General features: G+C 44.0%; 1 protein-coding gene across 6 annotated transcripts in view; it reads left to right on the forward strand.

Moving 5' to 3' along the window:
- Positions 1–13,184, forward strand: part of STYX (serine/threonine/tyrosine interacting protein) — a 363,082-nt gene that overhangs the window by 98,055 nt on the left and 251,843 nt on the right. The window contains exon 1 of one of the 6 annotated variants that reach the window (XM_069208553.1): positions 12,428–12,715. The exons of the other annotated variants lie outside the window; for them this stretch is intronic. Within the exon in view, the coding sequence (XP_069064654.1) occupies positions 12,659–12,715 (57 nt within the window). The 5' untranslated portion in view covers positions 12,428–12,658. Of the gene's footprint in view, positions 1–12,427; positions 12,716–13,184 lie in introns of those variants that run through there. 6 annotated transcript variants of the gene reach the window in all.

Raw genomic sequence — 13,184 nt, forward strand, 5'->3', positions numbered from 1 at the left:
AATAAGCATTAAGTCCACATATATAATAGATCCCAGGGATCGCTGGATCCTGTCCATTTAACATGAACGTCCACTTACTCTGAAACAAAAACACATGTCTGCATTCACTCGTTCCCACAAACAAAGTATCAAGCTCAGATTTTGGCCTATATATACAAAGTCTACCTACATGTAGTGCATCTATAGCTAATTTACCTTGTGTCTTTATTGCGGTGTAAGCATAATCATTTGCAAATGTGCGTTTTTCTAAGCCCTTTTCTAGCCTTTCCTTTAGTGCTTTTCTTCTATCATCAGTGTGATCTAAGAAGCTTTTCTCTACGGGTGTTAATAAGCAGGTTAAATTATTGCGGTGCGCATAAGCTGTCCCAAATGTCAGCGTCGGCTCAAAGAAACCTCTAACTAATTTTATGCTGTGTTCCTTAGCTAATTTATTTAGAAACTCAATTACAGGCACAAAAGAAAACACTACATCTAGATTAGAGTAGAAGTATTGCATATGTTCTTGAATATAAAATCTCGTTAATAACAAACTACAGCTTATCCCATAGGTTAGTGGCAGACTATGATTAGTAACCCCTTCTTGTACTGACAAAGGAATCTTTGTGCACACATAGCAATTTCTCGCATCCACTGTGTCAACATACTCATTCAGCAAGCGATAGAAGACATTAGTAGATAGTTCCCCCTTTGAATTAGTACACTCAGGCATGTATTGAGTATCTCGCTCAAACTTCTCCCACGGTGTTAGTGTACCAGTTTCAGGAGTTGAAGCATTGTTAGTCACTTTCTTATTCACCATTTTCATTCCCACAATCACACTTATAATTATTATTGCACACATAATTCCCACACCAACAATCAAACATGCACGAGTTCTACCCTTACTACTATTATCCCTAGTGTAACTCATGATCTGTATAGAATCAGAAGGCAGATTAATACAAAGCAAACAATCAACTTGAGGACGATATAAAACTCTTTTTTTTTTTTTCTCAATGTAAAGCTTTTTTTCTCAGCAAGTATTTACAGCATTTCACTCACTCCAGGACCCTTTTGTCAAATCAGGTTTAGCAGCTTGTCATAATCGGTTTTTCAGAGTCAATTCAGGCTATCAGTTTCACATCCGGTAATTTATCAGTCTCTTTTCTCAGCTTTTCGGCTATCAATTTCAATTTCAATTTAACACAGTCTCTTTCTAAGGTTGAATTCAGGTGCCGTAGTATTGACCTGGAACCTCTCGATCAAAACAGAACGCCAAGAATTCTTGCTGCCATTCAGCTGATGTTGCATACGCCCGTTCAGGACCTGCGTACCTTCTGTTTGCGACTCTTTTTCTTTTCAGTTTGCTGTCACCCTGTAGCTCTCCTTCGCTGAGATCTTTTTTCCTGGTTGTATCAACTTCTTCCTCTATTGTGTCATTAGGGATCACTTTCTCCCCTGCAGTTTGTGTCTCCGGACAGTTATCTCCTTTGAGTATTTTATTTCTTCTTGGCCTTTCAGGACGTTGAACAGCGCCCTCCTTTTGTGCTATGGTGTTTTCTCTTGATGGACCTGCAAGCGTCTCAGAAGGAGTCAGAACACCTTGACTTCCCTCTGCCTCACTTCTTTTGCCTTCAGGGTCTGTTACGGGCTCAACTTCAAACTTGTATCCGTCTGCTTCTGGGAGAACCTCTCCCTGTGTCGGTTCCCCTGTTGCCTCGGCTGAGATAGGCTCTCTGTCACCCCTCTGGAACTCGTTTACTGTTTGAGTGACTAAGCTGTCCTCAGCAGGCTCTCCTTCAGTCTCAGTTCCCCTTTGTTTTCTCTCAAGCCCTGAGACTTCCTTCTGTGCAGCTGTTGTTTTGGACAGTTCAAGTTCCTCATCAGTTGGACACGTCAGCTTCTTTGTGTGACTGGCATGTATCCAATTTGGAAGACCTGCACATTTCACAGCTGTAGTAGTTGTCAGTATTACTTGATATGGCCCTTTCCAATGTGGCTCCAAACACGACTTCCTCACATGTTACTTGACAACAACCCAGTCACCAGCTTTCAGGGTGTGAGCTGGATCACTGATCGGTGGCAATGTGGTAGCCTCCACCTGGTGAGAGAAAGAGCGGACCACGTCAGCCAGACCCTTCCAGAAGTCCAACACCATATCATCTGTGATATTCACAAGAGCATTTGAAGGCACTGCGGGCAATCTCATAGTTCGACCTATTAGAATTTTGTGTGGAGACAGTCCTGTTTTCTTGTCAGGTGTGTCTCTTATTGACATCAGCACTAAGGGCAATGCATCTGGCCATTTCAAATTGGTAGCTGCGCACATCTTTGCCATTCTCGACTTCAGGGTACCATTCATCTGTCCCACTAGTCCTGATGCTTCAGGGCGATAGCTACAGTGCAACTTCTGTTTAATGTTCAGTGCGGCACACAAGAGCTTAATCACCTCATTGTCGAAGTGTCTGCCCCTATCTGATTCTAAAGAGATCGGACACCCGAAACTTGGTATTAGCTCCCTAAGCAGCAGCTTCGCTACTGTGAGGCTGTCATTTCTACGTGTAGGGTAAGCTTCAATCCAGTGACTGAAAACGCACACAATCACTAACACATACCTCAAACCTCCACACACAGGCATCTCAATAAAATCCATCTGCATCCTGCTAAATGGACTGCCAGCTCTCCCTATGTGGCTCAAATTGACCACAGTCCCTTTTCCTGCATTCATCTGCTGACAGATGATGCACCTGTGACAGATAACCTCTGTAGCTTGTCTGAATTTTGGATTGAACCAATCAATTTTGAACAACCTGATCATTGCGTCTCTTCCAACGTGTGCTTGACCATGGTAAAACCGTGCAAACTGTGACAAAAGACTGTTTGCCAAAAACATTTCCCCTTCCTCTGAGACCCACAAGTCATCAGATCTCTGTACACATTGCATTCTCTACCAGGAGTGTTTCTCCTCTTTACTGGCACGTCCCTGCAAGGATTTTAACTCATCTAATGTGTCAACCACCCTTAACGCATACCCTGTGCATGTTTCATTTTCAGTTTCAGGTAACAATTCCCACTGATCTCGAAATGATATACAGTTCAATGCACAAAACCTTGCGACTTGATCTGCATATCCATTTCCCATTGACACGAAGTCTTGTGATTTAACATGGGCATTGCATTTCACCACGGCAATTTCAAGAGGTAACTGGATCGCGTGCAACAAATCCTTAATTTTCTCGCCATTTTTCACTGGAGAACCAGAAGAGGTCATGAAACCCCTCTGTGACCATAGTTGGCCAAAATCATGTACAATTTCAAATCCGTATCTGCTGTCAGTATAGATAGTGACTTTCAGGTTTTCAGCTGCATGGCATGCCCTAGTAAGAGCAATTAATTCAGCCACTTGAGCAGAGTACACTCTCTCGAGCCAGGAAGCTTCCAAGATACCAGTGATTGTACATACGGCATATCCGGATCTCAGTACTCCTACTGTGTTTCTTTGGCATGAACCATCAACAAACATAATGTAATCATTTTCCTCTAATTGAGTATCTTTAATATCAGGTCTCGGTTTAGTGTACAGATCTGTTACCTCAAGACAATCATGTTCGACTTCCTCAGTATTGTCAATATCTGCATTTTCAATAGGAAGCAAAGTTGCTGGGTTCAATACAGTACATCGTTTCAAGGAGACATTTGGAGACCCCAGAATAACTGTTTCATATCTGGTAAGGCATGCATTCGTCATGTGTTGTGTCTTGGTTCGGGTCAACAGGATTTCAACTGAATGAGGGACCATTACTGTTAAGGGATGTCCCATCACTATACCTTCACACTGAGTGAGGCTTTGACCAACTGCTGCAACTGCGCGCAAACAACCTGGTAAGGCTGCTGCGACTGGGTCCAAAGTAGCTGAAAAATATGCTACTGGACGGTTTGCCCCTCCATGGACCTATGTCAGGACAGACAAAGAACAAGCATCACGTTCATGACAAAACAGTACAAATGGCTTTGTGTAATCAGGTATACCTAAAGCTGGTACCCTGCACGTACTTTCCCTCAGTTCAATGAATGCCTTCGTCTTTTTCTCGGACATGGTTATAGCATCCAGACCATCCTGAACCTCTTTAACAGTTAACCTCACCAAGGGTTTAGAGATAATCGAGAAGTTGGGAATCCATTGACAACAGTAGCCCACCATTCCTAGAAACATCCTGACATCTCTTTTTGTTGTCGGGGGATTCATCTGCAGTATGGCTGTCACTCTCTCTTTGGAAATTCTTCTAGACCCCTTTTCAATCAAATGGCCTAAATATTTCACCTCTTTTTGACAGTATTGCAGTTTCTTTGGGGACACTTTATGTCCATTCTTTCCCAAATGATTTACTAAGGCAATTGTGTCGTACCTGCAGTCATCTTTTGTTCTGGATGCAATTAACAAATTATCAATGTACTGTACTAGAGTCGAAGTAAAATGTAATTCTAGTGACTCCAGATCCTTCTTCAATATCTGATTGAAGATGGAAGGTGACTCAGAAAACCCTTGAGGAATTCTGCACCAACTGTAGACATTATCCAGGAATTTGAAACTGAAGAGAAACTGGCTGTCCTCATGAAGAGGCACCGAAAAGAATGCTTGTGACAGATCCACGACTGTGAACCACTCTGCATCACACGGAACCTAAAACATAATCACGGCTGGATTTGGCACTATGGGGCAACACTTTACCACAATCTCATTTATTTTCCTCTGGTCTTGAACAATTCGAACTTTCCCACAAGGCTTTTTCAGACCAATTATTGGTGAATTACACGGGCTGCTCAATACTTCTTTCAGGACCCCTTGCTTCACAAAGTCCGCAATTATCTGCGTCACCTGTATAAGGGCATCTTGTGTGATGTGAAATTGCAGTACCTGGGGAAACACTGCATTTGGCTTTACCTCTACTTTGACAGGTTCTACTCCTTTTATTAGCCCTACTTCCTTTCCTGTCAGGTCCCACACCTTTTCTGTCACTGTTCCCTGCAAATCGGCTGGTAAGTCATTTACTGTGAGCATCGGGAATAAAGTTATCAAAGGGTATTCCTCATTTGCCATCTCCGTCTCTAGTTCAGAGATCTGAACATCATTCCCTTCATCATCACTGTTTGTTTGCACCTCAATCCCTTCATTGGAACAGGTAATTGAGCACCTCGTTTTGCACAATAAGTCTCTTCCCAGTAGGGATACGGGACTCGAATCACAGACTACAAATTTATGTAATCCCTGGAAGTTTCCAATCTCAACTTGGACCGGATCTGTAATTGGGTTTGTCAGGAACTGATTTGCTACTCCTACCATCCTTATAGTACGTCCCGAAAGTGGCAATTTCTGAACCTCTGCACTTCTGACTGGAGAGTGTGTAGCTCCTGTGTCAACCAGGAATGAAACCTTATGTCCCATCACCTTTCCCTCTACATAGGGACCCCTCGGATCTACCTCTAGGGAGGCTAGGAACGCTGGAAGCCTGCACTCCTCACTGTCTGAACAATCATCCGACCATTCATTGTTTATTCCATCCTCACCATGCAATGGGAACTGTTGTTATTTTGACTCATTGTTTGACCTGTGACCTGTTGAGGAAGCATCACCTGTTGCTGTCCCATTGGAGCTAATGGTATCTGCAATTGCTGTCTAGGTACCATGGGAATCTGCTGTTGTACTTGTTGCACTTGTGCTGGCTGAACCTGCAGCATTTGCATCTGCTACATGGGTTGTAACCCCTGCATCTGAACCATGTTGTTCTGGAAGTTCTGATTTTACCCTCTCACTTTTGGACCCCTTACATTTTGAAATGTACAGACATAATTGCTTTGTTGAACAACACCATCCTGCACCACCATTGGTCATTCCCGCTTCCAGTGCCCCACGTCCCGCATGCGTGACACGGGGACACCTTCTTCATCCCCTGCACATCATTCAGAACCACAACGTTATTCACATCTGGACCCCTATTCACAAAACTTCCTCGACCTCGTCCTCTTGGTTGTACCTGAAACATTCCATTTCCCTGTGGTTGCTGCTATAACATCTGCTGGATTCCATTTCCCTGCATTCCTGCCTGCGCTGCCTTAATCTGCATCACCATCACTTTCTCCTTCAACTTTCTCTGCTTCAGCTCAATCTCGTCGCTACAGTATTTCGCATACTGCAATACCTCATCAATCGGCTTTGCTTGCCAGCAAATCAAATGATTCTTAATCATCTGGCCAATCTCTGGTCTCAGCCCTTAAACAAACCGGAACACAAGGTGATTCATGTCTTTCGGTTCTATGGTCTCAGTTCCACTATAATGTTTGAATGCCTTTAACAACCTCTCATAGTAGGCATGGATCGACTCTTTGGCTTCCTGTGAGGTTCGATCAATTTTCTGCCAATCAGTAACTTTCGGCGACACTTTCTGCTTCAGAAACTCAATCACTTTATGATAATATTTCATGACCTCTTGTGATGGTGCTCCAGTAACCTTATCCCTTGCTGGATCTTCTGTCGGCCAGTCCACACCTCTCTTGCACTCAAGCCATAAATCAGGTGGAACGATAATCTCAATCAGTGTATTCAAGTCTTCCCAGAGACATTTTGCAAGTTTCACAAACCTGTCCGTCTGCTGATACCACTCTATCGGCTTCTCCCTCAACCTGGGATGTCACCTCTAGACCACGGTACATGAACTAGAACCCCTCCAGCTGTTTCTCTCATTGGCAACATCTTTATTGTCCCCGTGTCTGGTGCAGTTTTAGCCTGCTTTGGTTCCGGACCGTCACCTTTCTCTTTATCTCTCTTCTTTGCCCATCTGCCTTCCCACTTCTCTAATACTCCCCAAATCTGAGCACTCTGCAGTATCTCTTTGAGATGTGCTTTCATTCCGGTAGATCTCATGTGTTCAAAGTCCTTAGGCTCAAAGTCTAACCTGTAACTTCTCTTCAAATGTCTAGTACTTTCTATGTCAATGCCGTATTTATCTGCCAGGTTTGCCAACCTCTGATGCACCTTGCTCACTTCTCTAGTTATTTTGGGGCACAGGTACCTCAACTCTGCCTCTGTGTATGACTCTAATCTGTTCACTCCCATTGTCCCTTCTACTAGTTCTGTGGCTTCTACACCCAGTCTCACAAAATTCAGGTATTCGTCTCTTTCCGACCTTTCTGTGGTCACTGTAGTAGTCTGCGGAGTGTTAAGCTTGTCTAACCACTCATTTAATTGTTGCGCTGTCAAGCCTTGCAACAAGACATTTCCAGACTGCACCATGGGTGTCTGTGCCGTATTTGTACTCATTATCTGTGGGGTTAGCGTTCCTAACCCTGCTTGTCTCAGTCTCCAAAGGAACCCCAATCGGGCTAAAGTCTAACAAGGATCTAGACCTTTCAGCTGACTGACCTCCCTGTGTCATTCCCTGAACGTTTCCGGTAGACCCTCCTCTCATCGTCTCCTGGATCATTATCCCCTGATCACATATGCCAGGCTTATCTAGCGCATACAGCGGTACTGGTGGACCAACAGTAATTGGCAATGATATAGCAGCTGGTGACTGCCCAAGTCCCAAACCCTGTGGAGCATTAACTCCCATAGCTTGGTTCATCACGGGTGCTGTAGCTACTGACTGCGATCCTACAACAGAAGTGTAACTCGGAACCACCTGTTGTTGCGGCTGGGGCAGCAATTGTGGAGTTGGCTCAATCTGCACTATGTTTGATCTAGTATATACTGGATCAGGCGGCACCATCAAGCTCGTAGTTGTCTCTAGTACCGGGACATCTGGATAGAGCCTCTGAATCTGTGGTGGCTGCAACTTTATCTGTGTGTCTGGCGCAGTGTGTACACTGACACCATTTTGTATCAAAACTGTATCACTTGTCTGCACTGTACTCATGAGTCCCTTAGTCTGTGCCTGATCTTCAGGACCCACTCTAGTGCTCTGTGTATTGTCATTCATTGCATATGGTGGCGGGCGATCATGTAACAACTGATTAAGAAACTCTTCGTCTTCTGAATCGTCTTCATCTACCCAGGACCTCTGAGTCCCCTTTGTTTCACTAGTGCCCTTGTCTGTCTTACAAGTAGCTTTCTTTCCCTGCGTCTCATCTTCTTGAGTTATTTCCGGAAACATCTTAAGTCCGTCAACTATTCCCCTTCTCCACATCCTGGTCTCGTTATCCCATTTAGCTTCAGCTAAAGTCTTTTCTGCCCTTTTCATTCTCCTTTCAAACTTCTGCTGTCTCTGTCGTATGGCCATTAAACCCAGATTGTTAATGCCTCATACTGAGCTGGTCTCTGAGGCGGTTTTTGTACACTTAACATCCACCACAAATTCTCAAAAATTCTCGTGTTAAACGTTCCGTGTTCCGGCAACGCCAAACATCCCTCCTTCTCTGTCAGTTTGCACCAATGCTTTAACCAAAGACACGGCGCGGCTCCCTTCTCCTCCATTACAATATAAACTGGAGTACCCTCAGGCGGTGTAGACTCCCCTACATTTGCTGCAATTAATGTATCTCCCCTCAAGGCATACTTTAAAGCGTTGAAAAACTTAATTTTTGCGTTTCTTATTTTGCTTAAAATCTAATCAGGAAGTGACTTTAATTCCCAGAACACTCTTCACCCACCTTTCTCAACCAATTGCCTCTCACGGACGGCTGCCAATCCGTGCGCGACCCCTCTTGGCAACTGACCTATCCCAGCGCAGCTCAAATGACATCACACTCACACACTGCTGCTGACAAAGTCTTGCGGCTTGTCCTCTTTACGCACAAAACTAATGCAATATATTGCGAGCACCTTTAACAACAAAACCCAAATTTGCCGGTTTACTACAGGAAGGGTACACAATCGCGTCAGAACTTTACAGGGATTTCACTCGAAGCCTCGGCCGCTACTCTCTACTTCTCAGTTCCCGCATACGCAAGCAGAATTCGACCCGCAAATTCTACTCCCGACTTGTCAATGGTTTGTCTAGTGCATTTTAGAACTTGCCAAATCTCCATCGAAGGTTCACTCACACACTTTGACTCAAACTTGACTTGTCAACCACGCCCGATTGACCTATTAAACCGCACAAATTACAACATAAACCCAAGTGTCTCCTACACTTGTCAATATACTCCGGAGTCTTAGACCACGACGGGTCGGTACATCACCAACAACCACGTGGATAATTTTTTAGCACAAAGCGCCACACTCACATGAAGTTCGCTGACTTCCCTACTCTCATACTGCGGAGTACACACACTCCTGCTAAAACAAAATTACCTGGCCTAAATTCACACAAATTACAAATCATCTTCAATATGCATAAGCTGAGCAAGCGCAAATTCTACATTACACATGCTAAAACGCCGAGAACATTCCCAACTTACTTAAGCAGGCTCTGAGATTCAGGGAAAGTCATGGGGAATTTAGAAACACATCATACCTCCAATTTGTATTATCTCGAAAAACAAGTCTAAACAATGATTCTCCGTCCTAGGGCCCCCAAAGGGCCAAACCATCCTCTGCTACCAGAACTGTTAATGCGTCCCTTTATGACTAATTTATACACTTGGGAACTCGTTTTAGGCCAAAGAATCTTTCAACCCTGATTGAAGACACCTTAGGACGAGATAGCTAATCAACATGTCAATTAATATGTCAATAACGTCATCAATCTTTACCATAACAAGAGACTTCACATTAGTAAAAGACATTAATAAACTCAGAAACCACCATGACCTTTCAGTCATGAATAACCACACCAGTTTAGTACGATTTTGTGATATTTATTCCCTATTGATTACAATTCTAATAGCAAGTTTATTAGTTTCAATAGCAAAAAGCTCATCAACATTGTCATAATTTGGCAACTCGAATAAGACTTAATCAAAGCAAGAATCACAATTATTAAAACATAACACGGCGTCAACATAGATTATCCTTAGCAGAGTAACATTAGCACGTCATTTCAACAAAGCATAGATTCAGTCATTTGTCTATTTGCGTCTGTGTAATGAACCCCTTAACTAACCTCGAATTAGCATTGGCATGTTGGGCTTCATGCAAAACAATTTAGCAACATTAATTTGGAAAACCTCTAACCAAGGTCTCTGTCAAAAGAAGCAGTTGGTACCTAGAAAGGAAAAGCAAACAGACAATCACAATATCATTGTCATATAGTTACCCTCCGTATTGGATCAGCATATAGATTTTGTCTTCGTCTTCAGGACATCAATTGATTCGCCATCAGTCAGGAACTCAGCAAGTTTTGGTAAGGAAAGGTAAAGGGCACTTCCCTCATAAGGAGGTAAAGTGTAGACGGGCAATATAAAGGCAAAGTTGGTTTTAAGAACCAAACAGCAAAGTATCTATACAGAGTGACAAAGTGTCTGGATCATAGCAAATCGCATCAGCATCTCCCTAACTAATAATCTGAGTGGCTCCTTCTGTCACAGGTTTTTATCCCTTTTCTGTTGTACAGTCCCCTAAAATCTAATTGGTTTGGGTCAGTACCCCACTATCTCCCTCCAATAGGGTTTCAATTACTTCATCAAATTTGTCACCCCATAACAGTTCTCACATAGTTTATTGGTCCTTATGATTGACGTCGTCAGTGGGTAGAATGTCCGGTATGATTTCATCTTCTCGTGGTCCTTTGCAAATCTTCAGTCAGTGGCTCCATTGTCTGTACCGGTTCAGGCGACCTTGTACCTGCAAGTAATCTACACTGTTGCATTCAGTTAAAATGTTTCTATAAGCAAGTCGAATTTCATGAGAACGATCTACTACAGTTACATTCATCTTCTAACTTTTAGAAAAACAAGAGTTTATGTCCTTCAGCAAGTCAGCACACTGCACGTTAGAAAAACACATTTAATATGAGAGTCAGGCAGCTAGGCCTCGACTCATGCTATCTAAGGTCTAATGTTTTATTAACAGAACTTTAGCATATAACCTTTAATTATTAGTGTAAAACTATATTTTAATATAACATTTTATCATTATTAGTCAGTTTCGTTAGTCCCCATATACATTGGCGGCCACTCCCCATGGGCACATTTCAAGCATGTGTTTTACAAAATACATTAATACAGTTTCTATGCGACATTATTATACATTAGTTCATAAACATTTCATGCTAATATATAAGCAGATAAGCTACGCTCTCTCAGCCCAAGTATTACAACATGTTTCAGAGATCATAGATATACCGCTTACCCTGGACCCACTCCTTTGCCTTCTGGGGGTCACTAAGAGAACCAAGCAGACCAAACACTACCTAAAATTTGTAGACCATGCGTTAATATTGTTCAAACGACTCATTGCCATGTCCTGGAAGGCGCCCCAGGCCCACATGATTGAGAACTGGTTATGTGTGACCTTTCGCTGAGCACGGCGGAAGCTAATGCACTGGAGCAGGACTGTAATCCACGGGCGGGAGTAGGGTGGTCCCGCTTTGGGATACCTATTGGCTAAGATTATCAGATACACTGACCTCCTGGGAGATCGGGAATGCAGGAACTCACGGCTCATCCCAGGTGGCTGCCGAGACGTTTATAATCTAGACATCACCCTACGCGTCACAGAGAACACCGCAACATCTCCCCTCTACATGGCGGTAATCAGGAGGGGACGACTGTTAGAACCCTCACATACCCTACAATATATGGCAGAACATCCTGATCACTCACAGTTACTCTCCATTTTGTCTTAATGTAGATTGATCGAGGGTCACCTACGGGGCAAATTGGCACTACAACCACACTAGACACGTTTCACTGTTAGTGCCCCCTCCCCCTAGTGTTTCTTACTTTTTCCCCTGCATGTTAGACAGGGATTTTACAGCCAGTACCATAACGCAGTAATAGTATAAAGATGCTCTTTGCAAGCAGAAAGGAATGTGATCAATAGTTGTTTCTGAGATAAAGCAGATAATTCAACTAAGATTATCAACAGAACTGAAATACGTAACTACTTATTGTAGATCCTCTACCTTTTCAACGTAAACACTGTCATAAATGTCCTTTTCCGTATGATTGGCTGTTATGTATACTATAATATTGATACTTGCCCGCTAATTCGTTATGTTTTGATAAAAACTAATTAAGAAATTTCCACAAAAAAAGGTATGACCTGTTAGCACAGGTAGTGATGCCCTCATCTAGTCTACGGCACAAGCTCCCACTCTGCTTCCAGACAGCAGTTTGCAACCCAGCTCTCCACTGGCGGTCCCAGGCGCGAAGCACCGGCCGGGAAGTTCGTAACAATCAGGTTGTCGTGGGGTACAGGAGTACCCAACACCTTAGTGAAGGCAACGACTTGCCTGTGCACCTGCTGGGGCGTCGCGGTTTCACACAAGACCTGGAAGGGGAGACCCTCGCCTAGCGATAAGATAACTCGATCATCCCTACCGCCCAGCCCGTCCTCAGCCTACTGCTGGCTAGATCCGCCCTCCTCCTCCGGTATCACAGCTGTCCCGGAAGCACAAGGTCCTGGAGCCGGGAGCGCGCGGCCGCGCGTGCCCGCCCGTTGAATAGGAGAGCAGCATGGCGGCTGAATTAGAACTGCTAGCTGCTCTTGCGCTGGATCACAGGGAACCGTCACCTGTATTACCGAAGTAACCGCTCCTCCGAACCCAGCCGCCTTTCTGCCACACCAGCCAGGCTCGGGGCCATGGACGACATGAAGCTTGAATTTCCACCCTTGCCGCGCTTTAAAGAGGACTCGGAGGTAAGAACCGCAGAAGTACTCGTGCTGATGGGGTTTGTTGCGAGTACACGTGAATAACAGGCGTTGCCAAGGTGTGCTGCGAGTACCAGATGCAAGCTCTTATTGAGGCGTGCTTGGACGAGCCGAAGCTGCCATAGCCTCAAGCACTATAAGCATGACCCCTGTCATTTTTGACACATTCAGCAGCCATTGAGGTGTGCTTCGTGTATTCTTTGTATGTAGGTACGGGGTGTGCTGTGAGTACTCCAGACGTACAGGCAACGAGCCACTGTGAGATATGCTGTCCTTCCCACAGAAGTGAAGGTATTGAATTGTGCTTGGTAACCCAAATATGTAAACACTTAGATATGATGTGACTATTAGATGTGCAAGACACTTTCTGGATAGTCCTGACAAACAGATCTGTGCTTTCAGTAGTCGCGCAGGCAAAACGTTCTGCACGTTGATCGTTCGTAGTCCAGTTAGTTTG

This window comes from Pleurodeles waltl, chromosome 9, assembly GCF_031143425.1.
Source record: "Pleurodeles waltl isolate 20211129_DDA chromosome 9, aPleWal1.hap1.20221129, whole genome shotgun sequence".
In the NCBI taxonomy this organism is placed as follows: Eukaryota; Metazoa; Chordata; class Amphibia; order Caudata; family Salamandridae; genus Pleurodeles; species Pleurodeles waltl.